The sequence below is a fragment of the Mus musculus genome, chromosome 8, assembly GCF_000001635.26.
Source record: "Mus musculus strain C57BL/6J chromosome 8, GRCm38.p6 C57BL/6J".
Classification (NCBI taxonomy): domain Eukaryota; kingdom Metazoa; phylum Chordata; class Mammalia; order Rodentia; family Muridae; genus Mus; species Mus musculus.
This window is the reverse complement of record NC_000074.6, coordinates 123646477-123666820: the sequence shown is the minus strand read 5'-3', so window position 1 is coordinate 123666820 and position 20344 is coordinate 123646477. Positions and strand designations below refer to the sequence as shown.

The 20344-nt window shown below is 49.1% G+C and overlaps 1 protein-coding gene and 2 long non-coding RNA genes across 4 annotated transcripts; 1 reads left to right on the top strand and 2 right to left on the bottom strand.

Annotated features, from left to right (window-relative positions):
• Positions 1-2940: 2940 nt before the first annotated feature.
• On the bottom strand, positions 2941-12892 carry Rhou (ras homolog family member U). The gene is made up of 3 exons (NM_133955.4): positions 12605-12892; positions 11271-11329; positions 2941-5960 (listed from the first exon to the last, which is right to left on the bottom strand). The coding sequence occupies exons 1-3, from the start codon at positions 12873-12875 to the stop codon at positions 5505-5507; spliced, it is 786 nt and encodes a 261-aa protein (NP_598716.1). The 5' UTR covers positions 12876-12892; the 3' UTR covers positions 2941-5504.
• A 1192-nt stretch (positions 12893-14084) lies between these two features.
• Positions 14085-15795, top strand: Gm35874. Of its 2 annotated transcripts, XR_388157.3 has the most exons (3): positions 14085-14344; positions 14573-14676; positions 15251-15795. It is a non-coding gene; the product is annotated as a predicted gene, 35874 (long non-coding RNA). The 2 variants fall into 2 exon arrangements; XR_001778709.1 differs by having other exon boundaries at positions 14085-14676.
• Positions 14986-18529, bottom strand: Gm35930. The gene is made up of 2 exons (XR_388158.1): positions 16999-18529; positions 14986-15300 (listed from the first exon to the last, which is right to left on the bottom strand). It is a non-coding gene; the product is annotated as a predicted gene, 35930 (long non-coding RNA).
• Positions 18530-20344: the final 1815 nt, after the last annotated feature.

The window sequence follows — 20344 nt, the reverse complement described above, 5'->3', positions numbered from 1 at the left end:
TGCATGCTGCCATGCTTCTCACCATGATGATAATGGACTAAAGCCATAAGCCAGCCCCAATTAAATGTTTTCCTTGATAGGAGTTGCTGTAGTCGTGGTGTCTCTGCACAGTGGTAATTAAGACAGCTGGCCATCACTCGCTTCAAAGGTGCAGGAAAACAAAAGCTGTGAGCCACGGGATGCAGGTGACTCCAGAAGTGACAGAAAGAAACAGGTTCCCTAGGCTTACTGACTCGACACTACTGAGCTCCAGTGAGGTTCTATCGTACAACTATCCTCTGAAGCCATAAAGTAGTAAGACTCTGTTGTTTAAATGCCTGAGTTTGCAATGTGTTTGTTACAGCAGCAACAGGAAACTCATACGATGAGTTTAAAGTTTAAAGTACTGCACGACATCCCATACAACTGGTCAGACATGGACTTCAAAGCTCGCCCTTCTTCTTAGAGATGAACGTCAGGCAAGTCACATGTATCCCTCATATGCAGATTAGGCCTTCTTGTTGGGCTGCACACTGTTCCCAGACAATAGAAAGCTGAGGTCAGAGGATCATGGGAATGTGAAGGATCATGGGAATGTGAAGGATCATGGGAATGTGAAGGATCATGGGAATGTGAAGGATCATGGGAATGTGAGACCATGCTCAACCCCAACTGCAGCCTCTTGTAGAACAGGGGTGAAGAGCTGGCTGGGTCAAGGGCTGCAGCACAGGCCGTGATGTCATGCAGTGGCTGCTGACTCCCACGCTGCTCTGGGGCCCAGAACTCAGACCGGGCACCTTTAGTTTCTGCCAAATGACTGGGAGCTTTCCTGAGGGGGTGGCCTGTTCCACAGGTGCCACAGGCCAGCAGGAACAAGCAGACTCACAGAGATACTCACACAATGCTTGGACTTTATAAAAAGTAATTGGAAACTAAAATGTGTAGCATCTTTCACTTTAAAAAAAAAAAAAGGCAAACCCTAAAGTGTACACCCACAAAAATGGAGTCCGCCCCAGTTTATGGTCTACGAGCATGATAAGACCATGGGGCAGCCTGGGGAAGGAGGGTTTATTTGGTTTCTATTTCCGGGTTACACACAGTCCGTCACTGAGGGAAGTCAGGGCAGGAACTGGAAGCTGGAAGCAGAGACCATAGAAAGTGCTGTCTGGGTGTTTTGCGTTGCCCAACCTTTTCCAGGTCATAAATCTCAGGACGCTGCCCTGACATCTACCCCAGGAATGGATACAACATCAGTATGTTCCAGGAGGCAAGGGAGGGATCCAGGTCGCTCTGGGCTGCAGTCTGCCATGCTGAGGTTGATGCAGAACCTACCATTGACTGTGAAGGTAGCCTACCATTGACTCTCTGGCCACAGGTGGAATGGGAGGTAGTTTGGCTGCTCTCTGCCCAGCCTTCCCAACCATCATGGTGGAATGTCTAGTTGGCACTCACAGAAGCTGCAGCCTGGTTGCCACACCATAGGCAAAGCTTTCACTGCTACCAGATAACTATAAAAGCCAATGTATTTTAAAAAGGCTTTATTTCTAGTTACATGTATGCATGTGCATCTGTGTATGGTATGCACGCATAAGTGCAGGTGTTTGCCCCTGCAGCTGGAGTTGCAGGTGTGTGAGCCATCTGACATGGGTGCTGGGAGCCCAACTCGGGACCTGTGGAAGAGCAAGATGCTCTTAACCACTGAGCCATCTTTGTAGCCCAATGACATTTAATCTTAATTTCCCCTTTGGTGCCAAAATTAGTGAATGACACTTTCTGTGTTTCCAGGGGATGTTAATTAAAGGAAAGACCCGCCCTGAATATGGGCCTTACTCGTCCCTAGGCAAGGGGGAGGGGGAGGGGGGAGGGGGAGGGGGTCAGGATTGGTGGTCGGGGAGTGGGGCCCGGCTGTAACGAACGGAATAAGGTGACTATTGACATGTACAGTCCCACTTTGCTTTCTGGCCACCACAAGGTGAGTGGCTGTTGCTCCAGGGTTCTCCACCTCAACCTCCTGGGCCTCACATCAGACCTAGGATGATGGTTCTGCCTCACATCAGACCCAGGTTAGCTAACAACAGGTTGTGACCTCTGAAGCTATGATCTAAGAGAAACCCTTCAAGTTGTTTATGCTGGGTATCGTGTCCCAAGCAGGGTGACGTCTGTCACTCAGAATCAGGTCACTTCTCTAAAGTCACACCCCTAGAGCTACACCCGTTAAAAGAGATGAACTTGCAGAATCAGAAAGCACGTAGTGTTCTTGGCACCCTAGGGTCACAGGCACCTAGGGCTTCAGGTGCATGGCTGCAGGGTGACAGGGTCTTGGCTCCTGTTTCTCTTCCTTGGTGGCTTATAGATAAATCCCCACCATTTGCATCCCCCAAGGACTCATCTGTAGAAAGAAAGGCCAAGTGGTCACACATGAAGCTCTCAGGCCCTCAGGTCTCCCTCAACACTGTACACCCCTGGAGTCTGCACTCTGTAACCTGGCCTTCCCAAAATATGCAGAGGGAAGCCGGGCGTGGTGGCAAATGCCTTTAATCCCAGCACTCGGGCAGCAGACGCAGTCAGATCTCTGTGAGTTTGAGGCCAGCCTGGTCTACAAAGCAAGTTCCAAGACAGCCAGGGAGGTTATACAGAGAAACCTATCTGGAAAACAAAACAAACAAACAAACAAACAAATGCAGAGGGTGCCAACCATCAGAACAAGACCAGAGCCCACAGCCGTACTGAGTGAGCGTGATACTAGGTACAGGAAGTACTGAGTGTGATACTAGGTACAGGAAGTACTGAGTGATCGTGATACTAGGTACAGGAAGTACTGAGTATGATACTAGGTACAGGAAGTACTGAGTGAGTGTGATACTAGGTACTTTCCCTGAATACAGGGAAGCTTCTGAACCTGTCCAGGCCAAGGCATATCTGAGCTTCTATCCTTTCAGTAGAATAAGCAAGAGCAGCTCGGTCCACAGGTCAGAATTTATTTCATAGTAACTCATTTGTAGTATGTTTCAAGTACAAGATCCTGTCCAACATCTTTGACACGGGAAAAGAGAAGAGCACAGGTCGATAAGGCACCTGCAGAGGAGCCAGCGAGCGAGGCTCCCCTTTTGGCTTGAGACTTCTGGGTAGCTGCTCACACGTCTGCCGAGCAGAAAACGGAGTTCTCGGAAGTTTGCTTGCACGCATGCTTGAGGTGACGATTTTGGAGCCTGCTACCGTGTGTTCTGCAGGTACTTCGTTCAGCCCACACTGAGTCAGGCTGAAGAGCCACCTCTCTACATAGCTCACAGGATCCTCCCCAGACACCAAGCTGAACATTCCAGCCACTTCTCAGCTTTGATGAGAACCCTGACTTGACGTCCCACCCAGGCACATGCGTTTAGAATTCTCAGCCCAAACCTCTATTTTCGAAAAGTAAAAAATGCAGGAAAACCTCCAGTACAGTCAGACATTATGACTTCATAGGATGCAGGGACATTGAAAACTTGCAGGGCAGCGTCAACCCACTAGATTTGTGACATAAATAGTCCAGTGGTACGCATCCCAGAAAAGTGTCCAGAACTTGATCACACAGCGTCCTTTATGTCACTTCCGGGTGGCTCAGAGACAGGGTGTGAGGTCCAACAACCCTGGCACCAGACTTCAAGTTTGTGTTCTCAATGCTCATTTCCTTGGTCTCAACTACATTGGCTTTATTATAACATTTAAAATTAAATAATTCACTCTTTCCCACCCACCCTCTGTACACAGGGCAGGCAAAGCCCCACTTGTACGCTGGCTTTCCAGACAGCCATGCACAATAGGATAAGCTGAGTCACTAGGTCAGTTACAGCATCTCCATAAGCAAAACAATGTTACCACTCAGGCCACAAGGAAACACCTCAGGAGACTATGGCTAATATCATTCACAAACAGTTCATATACTCTAGTGGTTCAGCAATTAGCCTTTTAATAATGATGTAAGAAAGTCTTCAGTCCCATTTACCAGCAGGAAGAAGCCTTTGACCTGAAATATGGCCTGTTCTTTTACTTGTTTTTTTTTTTCCTACAGAAAAACGTAAGATTGATTTTTTTTTTTAAATAGCAAGAAAAAATTTACAGACATAAAATTTTGTTACCAGGTGGCCAAAAAGAGGTTCCTTGCCCACAGCAAACTGATAGCTATGATTCACTGTCTGGTTCCTATGGCGTCTTGGAAATACCTACAACCCTGTGAAAGAGCTTGCCTGACACAGGGCTGTCTCAGAACAGTCGGTCATAAGACCCTCACCTTAAAGAACAAGTGCCACAAACATGACCTGCAGCGAGAAGCCACTGGTGGGTAAGGCCTTGCACATACCTGTCCCCTAAGACAGTGCCTCCCTAGTCAATGGACCCTGAAGGCACTGGGGTTCAAAGTATGTTCATCCCACATTTTATGACCTGAAAAAAATGTATAAATTAAGATCCTACAAAATGATGTCTGTTCAAAGAAATGTCAAGAAGAGGAAGGTGTGGTGCCCTGACACTTGCAGCCATGCTTGGGGAGGGGTGGGGGTGGGAGGGTGGTCTAAGGGTTCCATCAGCAAACCAGCCAGTGTGTGTGTGTGTGTGTGTGTGTGTGTGTGTGTGTGTGTGTACAGGCAGGCATTTTGGTGGACTTAAGGAAAAAGTGTGTGTGTGTCCCATAGCCATCAACTATGGCCTCTCAAGGTGGCCCAATTCCTTGCAAACGGGACGATATGAGCCCAGCACACTTAAAGCTCCCAGACAAGCACCTCCTCCTGCTTTTAACAGCAGGACACAGATGCCCTGCAGAAGCCAGTCCTGCAAGCTAAGAGCCCTCTCTGGTCTCACCATGAGTCGCTCCCTGAAGAAAATGTCACATGTGCACCCAGCACTCGCCTTCTACGAGGCATCTCCACCATTTTCATAGCAATATAACTGGTCACGTGATTTAAAAAAACAAAACAAAACCGTAACAAGCAAGTGCACTGTTCGCCAACACTATGCCAGTAGGCTGTGGGATGTTTGGTTGTTTTAAAATCCTAAGAGAATCTGAGTAAACAGAAGGGATGGGCTCGAGGTTTCGTAAGCAGAAGGCCCTTGCTGGTTTCAGATCTTTGCCCTTACAAAACCGGGGGTGGCTCGTGTGGTTTCAAAGCTCACGCTTGCTCACTCTCACCAAGCCTGGTGCACACGTGCCCTGCACTGAGCCCTCAGTAGCCCTTAATCAGGAGAAGGTCCCATTCATTCTCCTTTGTCCTGTACAACACAGCAGAACTTCATGCTGACACCCCGCTTTGAAGAGCCCTTTTCATATGGAATATAAATTAATCCGGAGGTCTACAGCTCAAAGCTTCCAGACTTAACAGAAAAAAAATGTAACTTTCAATTTTTAAAAAAACGTATTTTGCATATGAATCTCAGCCCTAAGCTCCCGCACACAGGAAGTTAAGGGCAGAAGAGGGTGCTTTGGGGCTCATCCTATGACAGCCTCGTCCATAAAGAGCTGTTGCAGCTTAAACACCTGCTATTTGCGAGAGTCAGGCCAGGCAGCAATACTTCCTCCACCAAGACTTGGACAGGTCCCGCACCTTATCCGGGGTCCTGCTTTTAGACTTCTTTGGCTGTAGCTGGGAGTCTGAGTGCTGGATACCAGCAACAATGGCGGCGTCGAAAACCTCTTTGAGGTTTTTCTGAGTCAACGCTGAGCACTCGATGTAGGAGACAGCTTTGACTTCCTCCGCGCACAGCTTCGCCGCCTCTTCAGGCACCGGCTTCTCTTTGCACTTGTCCAGTTCTATGAGCACTTTGACGTCCTCCCTGAGGTCCGACTGTGTCCCGACCAGGATGATGGGGGCCTTTGGGCAGTGACGTCGAATCTCTGGAACCCACTTCTCGCCCACGTTCTGGAAGGATGTGGGGCTCACCACGCTGAAGCACAGCAGGAAGATGTCTGTGTTGGTGTAGCAGAGGGGCCTCAGCTTGTCAAACTCATCCTGAAACCAAGCAAGATGCCATTACCCTTGTTAGCTCTTTCCACCTTAGGAAGCGACCTTTAGGGCCGGGATAGTCACAGAAAACCTATGTTTTTATAAAGAGGAGCCAGTGTCTCAGACCTGCCCTTGTGACACAGGTGCAGCCTCTATAAGCTCTGAGGGACCGCACAGGACCACACAGCCTTAACACTCCAAATGTGCTCTTGGTGACTATGGCTACCATGCCAGACGCTATGGAAGGCACTCAAGGCAGATGAGACCTTGCTTTTTCTGGCCTTCAGCCCATAGTGACTCTCTGGAACTTGACTATTCTGAAAGTCAGTACTCATCCACGTGGATAGCCAAGGCTTGACCTCCTTAAACTCTGTTCTATCACCAGAACTCCCTTCTGAGATCCAGCCCTGCTCTGCCCAACCACAACTGTGAAGGATGCAGAGTCCTCCCACCAGCCCCAGCACACAGGACAGAATCATGTTCCTCAGAAACAAGGAAGACTTTGCCAAGTGAGATCAGGGACCTGTTAGACCGCTAGCAGGAACCATTTGAAGACCTGGTACCCTCCCTTGCTGTCACCCAGACTACAGCTAATCCATTCTTGTCCTGGCCGTGCCTTCTCTTTCTTCCCTTCCTTACTTTTCTTCCTTCTCTCAGCTCTGCAAATGGCTGAGTAAGTTTTCACCCTGTGTTTCAGACACACAATATAACTGCAGGACGTGCACAACTGTCCCATGGTACCAAGACCCGGAGCAGGCAAGTGAGCACAGATATCCTGTAGTCTACCAACAGACTCTCCAAACTCCACAGACAACAGGCATGAGCCAGCATCCTTGTCAGCATCTCCTCCTGTCAAGCATCGTATAGATCCCGGAGGCACCATTTCCAGCTCACAGGGAACTCCAGCTCAGCCTCACCCCAGAAAAGCCTTCCCATCGGCTCACCCTTATCTGAAACGTGTCTGTGTGTGCTGAAATCCTCCAGCATCCAACACTGATGGCTTCCCAAGACAGGAAAACATCAAATGCGTTCAATGTTTTCCATTACTCAGTTGGCAGGCGCTGATTACCTCCAGTCCTATTAACAGGCACAGTGTTCTTTAACTATGGCTGCCTTAGTTGGGGTTTCTATTGCTCTGATAAACACCAGGAACAAAAACAATACAGGGAGGAAAGGGTTTATTTGATTTTCCATCCTACAGAGCACCATCCAGGGAAGTCCAGGCAGGAAATAGCAGCGGGAACTGAGGCAGAGGCCATGGAGGGGTACTGCTTACTGGCTCGCTTATATCTTGTTTTCTTATATCAGCCAGGACCGTGAGCCCAGGTGTGGAACTTCCCACAGGGAGCTGGGCCCTTCCACATCAATCACTAATAAGTGCGTGAACCACAAGCTTGCCACAGGCCAATCTGTCAGGAATGTATATTGCCCAAGGCAACCATTTAAAGAAAACAAAAACCATTTGATTTTCCTTATGGTTTCAGAGGACTTAGCTAGAGTCCATGTTGCCAGAGCAAAGGCACAGTGGCATGTGACAGCTGAGATCTCACAACTTGATCCACAATACCAGAGGCAGAGAGGGCACACTAAGAATGGCACCAGTCTCTTGAAACCTCCAAGTGGCCCCCATGACACACCTCCTCTAGCACGGCACACTTTCTAATCCTTCCCAAACAGTTCCATCAATGGGGGCCAATTATTCAGACAAATGTGCACGTAACGGGGGGGGGGGGGGGGGGGGGAAGCATTATCATTCAAAGCACTACAGGGCATTTTCCTCAGTTGAGGCTTGCCAGCACTGGCTGCTTTCTTGGCTTAAAGGAACCAACATCAGGCTTATTTGCTAATCAGCGCTTCTTTGTCTGAGGGCTTGCTTCCACTGTGGGTCAATAACCCATTGGCAACATGAGCTGAGAATTACAGAGCTCACAGGAGAGAACCCAGCAGCCCTGAGAGCCTCTGCCTCCGATGAGGTCCCAACATGTGAAGGCTGAGAAAATGATTCAGGTCCTTATTGCCAACTCTGTGATGATAGAACAAACGTAGAAACGTAACCAGGCAATTGGGCCAGGTCAGGGGACTTTCCCATGAGTCGCCTTTTCTTTACTGAGCCTTGAGCAAGGAACATAGGCCTGACCAGGCTCTGGCCATGCTGGGGATGGGACACACTGCTCCCTAAACCGCTGAGATCTGGCTAAGGAGTTAGACACACAGAGATAGCCCCCTGTGCAGTGTGAACCAGATACCTTAGCGCCGTGATGCGGTGATGCAGACGCCCGCCCTTAAGGAAGGAGTTCCAAGGCCAAGTCAACATGTCTGCCAGGCCTTCAGTGTGAACTCCAGAGAGAATGTTAAGGGCAGGACAGACACACAGACAGATAGGATGGCAGGTCCCTTCTAGGAAAGGTTGTGCCCGGTTTCCTCCTCCTTTTAGCATGAAGATTTTTTTCACGTATATCATGGATCAAAATTCATCATGAGATGAATTTTTGGCTCCTGGTGGAAAATGAAGCAAACGACCCTTCTTCCTTTAGCAACTCCATCTGCTCCAGGCCAGCCACGGTTCCCACAGCCTCCTATCCAGGCCAGCCACGGTTCCCACAGCCTCCTATCCAGGCCAGCCACGGTTCCCACAGCCTCCTATCCAGGCCAGCCACGGTTCCCACAGCCTCCTATCCATCTCTGCTCTGTCTGCACACGAGACCATGAGTCCAAAGTTAAATGCTCACCGCCCTGACGGAGAAACTCAAAGGCAGCAGAAGTGAATTCTGGGTATGTTTGTCTCAGCACAGCTACTGCTGGGGTTCTGGCTCATAGGGCTGCCAGGGATACCCACCCACACTCACGCCCCATGCCCTGGCTAACCTGCATTCCCCTTCCTTCTCCTGACCACAGGAGAAAGGTATCCCTTTGTCAACATGAAGGTGCCATGCCAGCTCTCTCAACAAGTGGGCTGACGAGCAGCAGCAGCAAAGGTTGAATAGCTCTGGTCCACTCTGCTCCAGTCAAAACAAACGCTTGTGTATCCGCCCCCTCTCAAATCCACAGCCTCTTTTTCTTTAATGACTGTTGCATGTGTGTGTGTGTATGTATGTATGAATAAATATGTAAATAAATTTTAGACAGGATCTCACTGTAGAGTGAGGTCCAGGATAGCCTTGAACTCCCTGCAGCCCGGGCAGACCTGATGCTTGTGATCCTCTTGCCCCTGTGTCCCAAACGCTCCCCGGCTCTTTGGAGACTATAGGAAGGGAACATCGAACTCCTGTTTAGAAATGCTGTTTAGAAATACGAGTTTTCCAACGTATCGATCCCCTCTCAAGCACCCACGGCCAAGGCTTTTCTCTGCACTGGGCTGTTCTCCTTGAGCTCAGAACTGGTCTACTGACCCCAGGTCTGCAGCAGGCAAGCCCACAGCCGTCCACAGGCTGATGGCTCACACATTCTGATTCAAGAACTAAAACCACATGGAACCCTGAGATGTATCAGACTCCAACCCAGGACTCATCTTCCGAGGGAAGTTCACCTCCTCAGAAGCCAAGTAGAGACATCTGAGGGGTGGCAAAGTGATTCCTGAGCCAGCATCCTAGCAGCTCCTTACTGGAGTCCATGATGACTGTGTCTTGAGGCTCTTTGGGCTTCCTGCCTTCTCTGTGATCCTCGGGGTGCCTACAGCAACTACAGATTTCTGTCCGTGTTCTACAGATGGGAAAGCCCAGCCTCTTCCATCTATATAAAACAATGCAGAGGACATCATGCAAAAAGAGAAAGACCCAAGACTGTTTCTTTGATGTTTTCCTTTGCTGGCATGTTTTTTAAGAGACAGGGTCTCATAGACCCGGCTGGTCTCAAATGCCCAATAGAGTCATTGACTTTGAGCTTCCTCTCCCAAGTGCTGAGATTATGGTATGCACCACCTTGCTGCCTGGCATTTCTGTCTTTTTGTTTTTATGGGTTTTTTTGTTTAGTTTTGTTTTGGTTTTGTTTTTTGTTTGTTTGTTTGTTTGGTTTTTTTTGTTGTTGTTGTTTTGGGGTTTTTTTTGGCTATACAGGGTTTCTCTGTATAGCCCTGGCTGTCCTGGAACTCACTCTGTAGACCAGGCTGGCCTCGAACTCAGAAACCCGCCTACCTCTGCCTCCCGAGTGCTGGGATTAAAGGCATGCACCACCACTGCTCAGATTGTGTTTTATGCCTAGACTGTCCTTGAACTCACCACACAGCTCAGGTTGCCTTTGAACTCACGGCTGGCCTTCTGGTGGAGCTTCCTGAGAGCTGGAGTCACAGGCACGAACAAATGTGCCTAGATTTTGATGTTCCCTTACCACACAGTGATATACTGATGGTCGTTGGCTTTCCCCCACTCATAGCAAAGGTGCCAAACAGCTTTCCCAGCAGTCCATTAAGACAGCCTTGTCTTCTGTCTCCTCAAGGTCTCAAGAATAAGCCAGTCCCGAGTCCCAAGTTTGCTGTCTTACAGTAATGAGTTAGCTAAAGGCCCTGGCTTGGATGAGATCTGGAGACACAGGAAGGCCAGCTTTTTCCTTAGCACGGACAGTCAGGGAAGCAAAGGGGTTACTTATCCCCACTGTACCCTGTCAGCTCCAGACATTGGGAGAGCAGAGTTTGCTGTCACCTGGGCACCTGAGTACTTAGGACCTCAGTGGCTAGAACAGCTTCTAGGGCAGCTTTAACCCTTCTGTGGGGCACTCAGGGGGTCCTACACCTATGCCTCCTGCCTGGCTTCCTTTTCTAGTGTTTTGCCCCCGAGACAAGAATGACCAAACAGAGTGGCCCTGCCTTTCCCTGCTCCATTTATGGTGACTCTGACCACTGCTCTAGAGCAGGGAAAGACATTTGTTAACATAAGCTACTGGTTTTTTTTTTTTTCTTTTTTTTCCTTGAACAAGCGTTTAAGTCTCAGGTTCATTAGCCTTGAATCAATGGATTATAGGACATGAGGGGCTTCCTCTGAGAAACGCTTACAAACCATTCCTGTGGTTTTTCTTTTGTAGCCTAAGCTAGGCCATGAGAGGTACCCGAAAGTCCTATGAAGATAAGGGGCAGTTCCCGCAGCGATGGCTGCCTCCCCAGCTCCTTCCCAGAACAGGCCGACCCTGTTTCACTGGCCCCGAGGTGTCCTTCTTGGCCTCCTCCCACTGCCCTCAAAGGAGATGAAGCAGGGGTGGGCCTGCTTCGGCGAGTTTCACAATGACCCAGTTACTAAGGGAATCATTTGGAAACTGCAAAGGTTGTTTGGAAACCTTTAAAAGGCTGTTTCCTTTCCCAGTGCCTGAGCTGTGTAACTTGATACCGACCTGTCCTGCAGTGTCACAGAGCTGGAGTCTCACAGGCCGCCCATCTACAGACACCACGGCTTGGGAGAAAGAAAAAAAAAAAAGAGCAAGATGATTATCAGGACATCTTTTACCCTCTCAGCAGATTGGCAGTTCCTGCTCTGGGTTCTCTTAGTGAACTAAGGACTTGGCTACGCCCAGAAACCCATGGAAGTGTACAAATGTTCCAAGGTGGGGGGCTCCCTCCACCACAGAGCATGAAGCAGCAAAGCCCTGACCTCCAGAAGGTGCCCCGGAAGGCTTGTTTTCCTTTCAAGCCTGGAAGATTAATTTTCCTGTCACCCTTGTTTCAAAGAGCCTAGAAACAACACAAGGTGGGAAACCAACTCTGCACTTTTAAATCAGTGGACAACCTCATAGATAATCCTGTTTTCTCTTGGGAAAAAAAAATCTCCCTGCTTCAGGGTTTATCATAAAACTCCAGCAGTTTTGAGAACTTGTGCAAACACAGGCGGCCTATCACCCGTGCGTGTGTGGAAATGGGCACTTCTCTCTGTCAGTTCAAAAAGAGGATTAAGAAAAGCTGGCAGAGAGAAGCCACACAGATTTTCCCCCAGGGTCCAGAGATAGGGTGAGAGCAAGGACCCCCCATCCAGTAAAGACTCGGAGGTTTCAGCTTATATTAGGCAATTTGTCTCCTTCTGATAGCATTTCTGGTTGTTTATAAATGTTTATGCTAGTGAGCGGTGGAGGGGGCACCATGCACTTCTGTTTTATCCATAGGGTCTCTGAAATTAGAGACTGGCCACGGAGACTGGAAGTCGGAGGTAAATTTTTTAGGAGGAAGATTTTTCACACTAGCTTAATGTGATTTTTTTTTTGTAACTTTTTCTTAAATTCCTGAAAGACTTTTTAAAAAATCAAGAGAAATGATTGCTTTACTTTTGTTATCTTTGTGTGATCCACGAACCCACCCACCCTTGAGAACTTGCTGTAACTAAACGCCAAGCTGGAGGGACTGGGCCAACCGTCAGAAACCGAGACAGCGCAGGCGGGGCGCAGGCCAGGCAGGCGCTGGGCTCAGAAGAAAGGAACGTTCTCGCAAGCCCCAGCCCTCCTTGGTGCGCCTGGCCGGCTCACACACGGGAGCAATCCGGGTTGCTCCAGGCGAAGATCCGCTGGAAGTGAGCCGCCCCGGAGGGCGCAGGTGGGAAGGCCACCTGAGCTGCAGCTCGCTCCGGAATCCCGGAGCCAGACCGGTCGGACACCCCGCTGCCACCTCGCCGAGCCGCTGCCCCGAGACCCGCGCCGCCCCGCGCCTCCCAGCCCGAGGCCGCGCCCCGCCCGGCGCTCACCCGAGAAGTTGTCGAAGGCCGTAGGGATGTACTCGGTGGGGTAGCCGTTAGTGGTGTAGCTGACCACCAGGCTGGTCTTGCCCACCGCGCCGTCGCCGACCAGCACGCACTTGACGCCGCGTCCCTCGGCGCCGCCCGCGCGCCCCCGACCCCCGGACACCCCGGGCCCGCGCGCCCCGCGCCCCCCGCGCTCTCGGCGAGGCGGTACCGGCGGCGCCGCCGGCGGCTCGCAGCGGGCGGGCAGCGCCGGCCGGCCTTGCTGCGGGGCCATCGCGGGGCGGCGGCCGCGAGACCAGCTGCCACCGGCGGACAAAGGCGGCGCACGGTCCGCACTCGGCTGGGCGTCTGTGCCCGCGCGGCCGCGATGTGGCCGAGCCTGCTCCGCCAGGCTTCCCTGCGACACCGGCGGGCGGGGAAAGAGGCGGGTCCGGCGGCTCCTTCTTCTATCCGAGACCACAGCGCCCCCGTCTGCGCGCCGCGCTGGTGAACTACGCCGGCGCCTCGAAACGGTGCGGCTGGACTAGCTGGCTCCACCACGCCAACCCACGCGGACCCCGAGCTACCCCTGGCCCCTGCTGTGGGCTTCTCATCCCCCCACCCCCCTTTCCCGGCTCCTTCCCAAGCTTCCTTTCCTCCTCTTGCTCTCCAGTTCCTCCTGCCCTGCCCCCTCCTCCCCATCCTTCTGTTCCCCCTTCCCTCCCGGCTCTTTCTCTTCCCTCTCCTCCTTCTCCCTCCTTAGGTCGCCCCCTATTCTCTTTCTACTCCACAACCTCCTTTCCGCGGTCTCCCTCTCACCATGATCACCCTGCTTCTTCCACTCTTCCTGTTCCTCCAGCTGCCCTTGCTCCTCCACACAAGTGTCTTGGTTTGGAGGGGGAGAGTGCTGTGGGGCCTGCCTGCTTTTGCAGTCCCTCAGGAGAGATTATTGTCTTGATAGCCAGTCCTGATGAGTAGGACTTAAGTTTGATTGCAGACAAATGTATGATTTTTCTGTTAAAAATCATTGATTCTCATTTGGATGCAGGATACCACCCTTTGTTAGCGCTCCCTCTCTTTGGCATGCTGTGACCTTGTGTGTATTCATGGTCCAGCAAATTTCCTTACAGTCTTTAGTTAAGTGCAATTTTGGCTGCCGTAGTATTATCTGAAAAGCTAATTGTCTGTTCATTTTGTGCTGCCCTTTCTCTGCCTGGTCACTAATGCTTCTGATTTGCTTCTGGTGTAAGAAGAGCTGTGTGCTGTTAATATTAATATTATTTTGCTGGTGGTAAAGACAAGAGCTAGGGGCCGAGAGAAAGGGAGAGTGGTTAAGAGCACCGGCTGCTCTTCCAGAGGTCCTGAGTTCAATTCCCAGCAACCACATGGTGACTCACGACCATCTGTAATGGGATCTGGTGCCCTCTTGTGGTGTGTCTTAAGACAGCCAGTGTATTCATATAAATAAAATAAATAAATCTTAAAAAAAAAAAGACAAGAGCTAGTTAAATACTGAGCCTTTGTTATGTCCCAGATGTTGTTGTAACCATTCTGTCAAAACGAATTCCTTTAATATTAGCATTACTTATACCCATTTTACAGCCAGGACAACCTGAAGTACAGAGATGCTAAGTGACAGGTTTGAGTTCCATAAAGGAAATGACAGCGTCCTACCTGGGATCCTATATGCAACCATGCAGTGTGGCAAGTGAGACTTGCAAAGATGATGTGGCCGCAGAGATACAGAAGTGGGCCTGTCAAGAGGTAATTTCTTCAATCCCGAATGGGTGGCAGACTCACCCGTCATTCAGGGCCTTAGTGCTGTCAGCCTTTAAAGCTGCAATGCAAGCTGTTTTCGGGATGAAACCCTAGGACCTGACCAAAAATGACCTTGAGCACCTGGGAAATCAAAAGTCTCCCACACAGGATCTGAAGAACAGGAACGGGCTGTCTTGGAAATGGACTAAAAACCTGGTACACTCTCTCCTGCAGTGAAACAGAGCAGAGCAGCAAAAAGACTGGCAACTCCCAAGTTAGGACCGTTCGGCTCTCTTTTGCCCTTGGGCCACCTGAATTCCTGTGCTCTGTCTGATCAAGTAGGTAGATTTGTGTGTGCCTTCTGTCTCCTTGATGGTTGACACTACAATAACTTTTTGCAAAACCATTGCTACAGTATTGGTTTCTATATATGTCTGGCGCAAGCCTTTGCTTAGTGTTACTGCTAAGACCTGACAAAGTGGGCACATGATACTTTGTTTCTGTAGATGTTGCAAACTGTTTCTACTTTAATCATTGTGGATTGGGGCCATTATCCATTTTATCTATAACTTCCCAACATATGGAGAGTGGCCTTGAAGTAGCTGTGAATATTTTGGGAAGCAAGCCAAGAAAAATAAGGCTAGAGAGACATTTTGTTTGTGTTTAATGGGACATAGAGCCAAAGGAAGGGAGATTAGGGAGGAGGCATGGGAGCACTTTGCATGGTGGTGGTGGTGGGGGCGGGGGTGGTCAACGGAAGCCAAGAGCCTATGCTGCTGGCATGAACTGGAGCCTCTCCTGCTGGTGTGTAGTACACACTTCATGTCTCCTTCAGGACTGCAGACACAGCTACAGAGGTGTGGGAGCAGTGCCCAAGGCTGAAACTGCCACCCTCTGTACAAATCTTGGCAGCTTTATCTTCCCTCAGCACTGGAGGATCCAGGAGCAAAGAGCTGCTGAGCCTGGGATGAATGAAACTGAGAGTCCGACTGCTGCAGTGCCTTACCAACCAAAACCAAAACCAACCAACCAAACAACAACAACAACAACAACAACAACAAACCACTCATTGGTAGGCCCGGCATGCTCAGCTCTGTCTGCTCAGCATCAAGAATGTATCTGGAGGCAGGGGATGCAATTGTAAGTGTTGGTCTGAATCCCTATGTTTGTAAGGCAACAAGCCTGAAGTTGTCCCACAAAGCACAAAGTCTGTGTGTATCTCTTGATACTCATCCTGGAAGAGATATATCTCAAACTTGAGGGAGTCAGAAGGTTGGTGGCTAAAAAGTTCAAGAAGAGGAATAAGCACTGTAAAGTTGTGCCAAGTGGGTCTGATAAGAATACTACGTTTGGGTGGTTTTTGTTTGTTTGTTTGTTTGTTTGTTTATTCGTTTGTTTGTTTTAAGTTTACAGCTCTTGTTAGCTTTTATAATATGTAACTTATTTTGCTATGTTTATTTCTTTTGTTGTTGTTGTTCATTTGCTTTTTGTTTTGTTTTGAGACAGGATTTCTCTGTGTAGCCCTGCCTATCCTAGAACTCATTCTGTAGAGGCAGCTGTCCTCAGACCAGAGATCCACCTGCCTCTGCCTGCTGAGTTTTGGTGCCAAAGGCATGGACCACCATGCCTGACCCAGAATTTTAGTTTTTAAATTCTTATCTCCATGGGGGCCCTCTAGCCCAACTCTGACCATCCCTCAGGGCCCTAAAGGTCCCTTATGCTGTCTATGAAGCTGAACTGCACGTGTGTGCTTGTGTAGCCAGCCCTCTGGCTAATTAGCTTCCTCAAGTTGCTAGGACCCAAGCTGGTAGTTCCCACCCACTGGCAGTGTCTCCTTGAGTTCTAGGACCCAACCAATACCAGTCCTTACTCTCCTTTTCTACTGAGAGATAATGAGGAGAGAAAAAAATAATGAGAAGAACCTGTCAACACTTTTTGTGAGAGAAGATGGGAAATATCATGTGAATGAGCTGCTGTCAGACCATCCAGTAGGGTCTTGGCCAAAGTCATGACTGTCCATATCAGGAGGAAGAATTCCAACACAGGGCCCAGTTTGTGAGCACTGGCTCCTTACTTACAGACATCCCAATCTCACCCATCCTTCATCCCCTTACTATAATAATTATAATTAATAAATTAAGAACTCTCATTAGGATCATGAAGCTCAAAGTGTAAAAATTAATCATTAGTGCTGACCAGCAAGAATAATATTTGAAAATAAAATATCTGTTCCATATTTACCCATTGGGTAAGATACGCTATTTTGCAGTATGAACTCAAAATGTCATTGTCTACACACACATGTACACACACATCACCATAACACACATATACACACACAGTCTCACACACACCATCATGCACACATATTCACACCATCACACACACATACACACACCATCACACATAAACACACCATCACACACACACACACACACACACACCATCACACACACACATACACACAGCAACACATAAACACTCACACCATCATACACACACCATCTCACACACACATACACACATACCATAACACACACTATCACACACACACCATCACGTACACACATATATACACACCTTACACATTCACCAAAACACACATACCATCACACACACACACACCACCAAATGAGTGACCAAATAAGAATGAATCTTACCAACAAGGCAAGAGTGAAGGAAGCAAGGCAGGGAAGAGGATGAAGTGTCTGACTAACTGTGAAGTTCAGAAGGAAAGCAAGCGGTGCTGGATGTTAGCGTGGGTGAGGAGCGGTCACACCCAGAAGGGCGTGGTCGGGGGGTTCTTCTGGGGATGATGACTTCACCACTGGTCTTCATAGTAACTCATGTTTCTTATTTACTTCTGAAAGCCGCATTATGTTTCAAAATTGCAGTGGTTAGAAATATCCAAACATGTACATCATACTAATCGGGACTTTGCGGAAAGCTTTAGGGCCGTACAGAATGACTCGCATGCTGGACGTCCCGTGGACTAAAACAACAGTCTTATCGTAAAAATCTAATGTGATTTGAGCAAACAGAACCCTATTCAAGACCATTCCGGGCGTGCCGATTGGAAAGTTCTGCTATGCGTTATTTACATATCTAATATTTATTTCATTACGGGGTCATCTTCCGCCAGTGTTGCTTTAGGTGTTTGGTATTCTTAACCAACCCAACTGGTCCTGCAGGATTATGACAGACAGGTAAATGGCAGTTCATAGACGTAAGTTCTCAGGAGGGTTTGACAGGACATCAGGTCAAAGGCCAGAGGAAACACGGTAACTTCAAAGTCTGCAGAGCGAGCGAGGCACCCGGCCACCGAGCAACGCCTTTCCTCGCTCGCTCTTGGTTTGTTTTGCTCTTTAAAACCCCTGCTCCGAGTCTCTCCAGCTGTTGCAGCTCTGCTGTTCACCCACATGAGAGAGAAAGGCTAGTTCCATCCCATGTGTCCGTCCTCCATGTCCCTGAGTTGGGTGTTCGGGGGAACACCCAGCTGTTTGACCCTCTCCATAATGAGCCCCTCTCTCAGACTGTCACAGCAATTGATAGGCTTCCAACCCCTAAACACTCTACAGAAACTCCCAGGCAAACACTTTCCAGCTGCCAACTTCTCAAGGATGATAAGAACTCTTTAAAAACTCCTCCTAGCTATTGCAAAAACCTTGACCTCCCTTAGTTTTGCGGCCACCATGAAGATAAGAGCAGGCCAGTCAGCATTTCCCAGCAGCCATGACTGTGAGCCAGGAGTCTAAGACTCTGGCCTTTCCTCCCCTCCCAGAACTGCAGCCCTGCTCTCCCCAGCAAAACACTCCTCCAGATGTTGGGAGTGGAGGGACACCAAAGGACTTCCCTAGGACAGCACAGGGGTTGTCAGACCTCACTGCTGGGTCTTCAGTAACACTTCAGGAATCGAGGGAATGTATAGGCGCCCACATCTGGATCAGCCCACATCAGCCTTGGAGAAGGAAGTAGAGTCCACTCACTGTGCCAAGGGTCTGCACTCCCTGCTGTGCTCATCCTGAAAGAATGCCCTTCAGGGCAAATCCACTCCACATAGACTTTAGAGTAGGAATCTGACTCTAGTTGAACAGGAACGGCACTGTTAGCTGCAGGAGGCTCGTAACTCGTGAACTCAGGATGACATCATGCTAACAGGACTATAGAGCACCTCACCTAGAAGACGCCTTGGCTTCAAGGTAATCGCAGAAGTCCAAAGATCCTTGTGAAATAACCGAAGTCAGACAGGCTGGAGAGGTCAAAGGATGGAAAGAAGTCTGGATGGGGACACAGCGACCCTTCAGGGCAGCAACTGTTGGATACAAGCTTAGGACCAAGCAGACTGCCCCCTCCCAGATAGTCACAACATCTCCCAAAGCCCATGTTCACCCGTTCTAAACGTATACTATGACCCTTCCAGTTTTACACACTGGAAGACAGCATCTTGGGAAGCCTGATTTCCAAAGTCTCCCAGAGAGTGGCAGGGTCAGGATTATTTAGGATGCCCTGCCACCCCACAATCAACCATCAGACATAAACTAGATAGAAAGCAATATAATTCTTTTGTAAACAATACTCTTGTTGCTGGGTAGTGGTGACACACACCTTTAATCCCAGCACTTGGAAGGCAGAGGCAGATGGATTTCCGAGTTCAAGACCAGCCTGGTCTACAGAGTGAGTTCCAGGACAGCCAAGGCTATACAGAGAAACCCTGCCTCAAAACAAAAACAAAAACAAAAACAAAAAACCAAAAAACAAAACAAAACAAAACTAAAACAACAAAAAAAACCAGAAAACAAAACAAAACGAAAACAACAACAACAACAAAAACAGAAAACAAAACAAAACTCCTCTTAGTGTCTGAGCCATCTATGCAGCCCAATTTTCAAAATTTTAAAAGTTTTTATTTATTATTGTGTGTGTAGTGTGTGATGTGGAGGGGGCATACATATGCCATGACAAATGTATAGAGATCTCAATGTTGCAGGATCATTTCTCTCCTTTTATTTCACATAGGTCCCAGGGTTCAAACTCAGGTGTCAACCTTCTGTGTAAAGTACCTTTATTCACTGAGCAATGTCCCTGGCTCTGGATACAATTTCTAGGACACAGTCATGACCAGCAGGACTGCATGATCGTGACGCCTGCAGCATCGTCCCTGTGATTAATGCTAATGTGTTGGATGCTTGAAAACCACTGAGATTTGATTCTAAATATTCACACGCAATGCACATATACACCACACACACACACACACACACACACACACTCACAAGTTGTCAATTATAGTACTTGTAATCCCAGGATTTAGGAGACAAGAGGAAGAGTTTGAGACCCGCCTGGATTATGGAATAAATACAAGGCCAGTCTGGGCACAGGAAAGTCTGGGTTTCATTGTGGCAGCCATTTTGTAGGTGCACATCTCAAGACATCATGTTCTACACTACACCATTGTGTCAGTTACACCTGAGTAGAGCTAGTGACAGGTGAGGAAAGGGGGTTTCTTTTCTATTTACAGTGGGCTTTCCTTTCTTCTCAGACAATGAGAGGAACGTCACCAGTTCCCCCCATTCAATAGCATTTTTTCAACACCACTTCATCCCCGGAGGATGTATCAGCAAGGACACAATCCCTTCGTCATGGAGCTCATGTTTGGCAATGACATTTGACACAAGGAATGATGGCTCTAAGAGAGGGAGGGGTCACCACACACCAGCCATACTAGGGCAGTGGTGTGGGGTTACGCAGCTCTGTGTGCCTGGGAAGGAACCCCCAACAAGGGAGGAGCAAGAACCAGAACCTGGCAGCAGGGACTGTCCCCTGGTCCTGTGAAACTAGAGGGAGAGAAGCCACCGGGGAATGGGGAAAGTAAATGGGTACAGATCGTGGCTGTGATGGGCCAGCTCAGCACAGGACTGGAAGCCGAGAGGTAGGATGGGGTGACTCTGGCTGCTGATGGGGACACTGTCGGGGACAAGGGCAAGAAGCCAGGCTCGGGACCCGCTC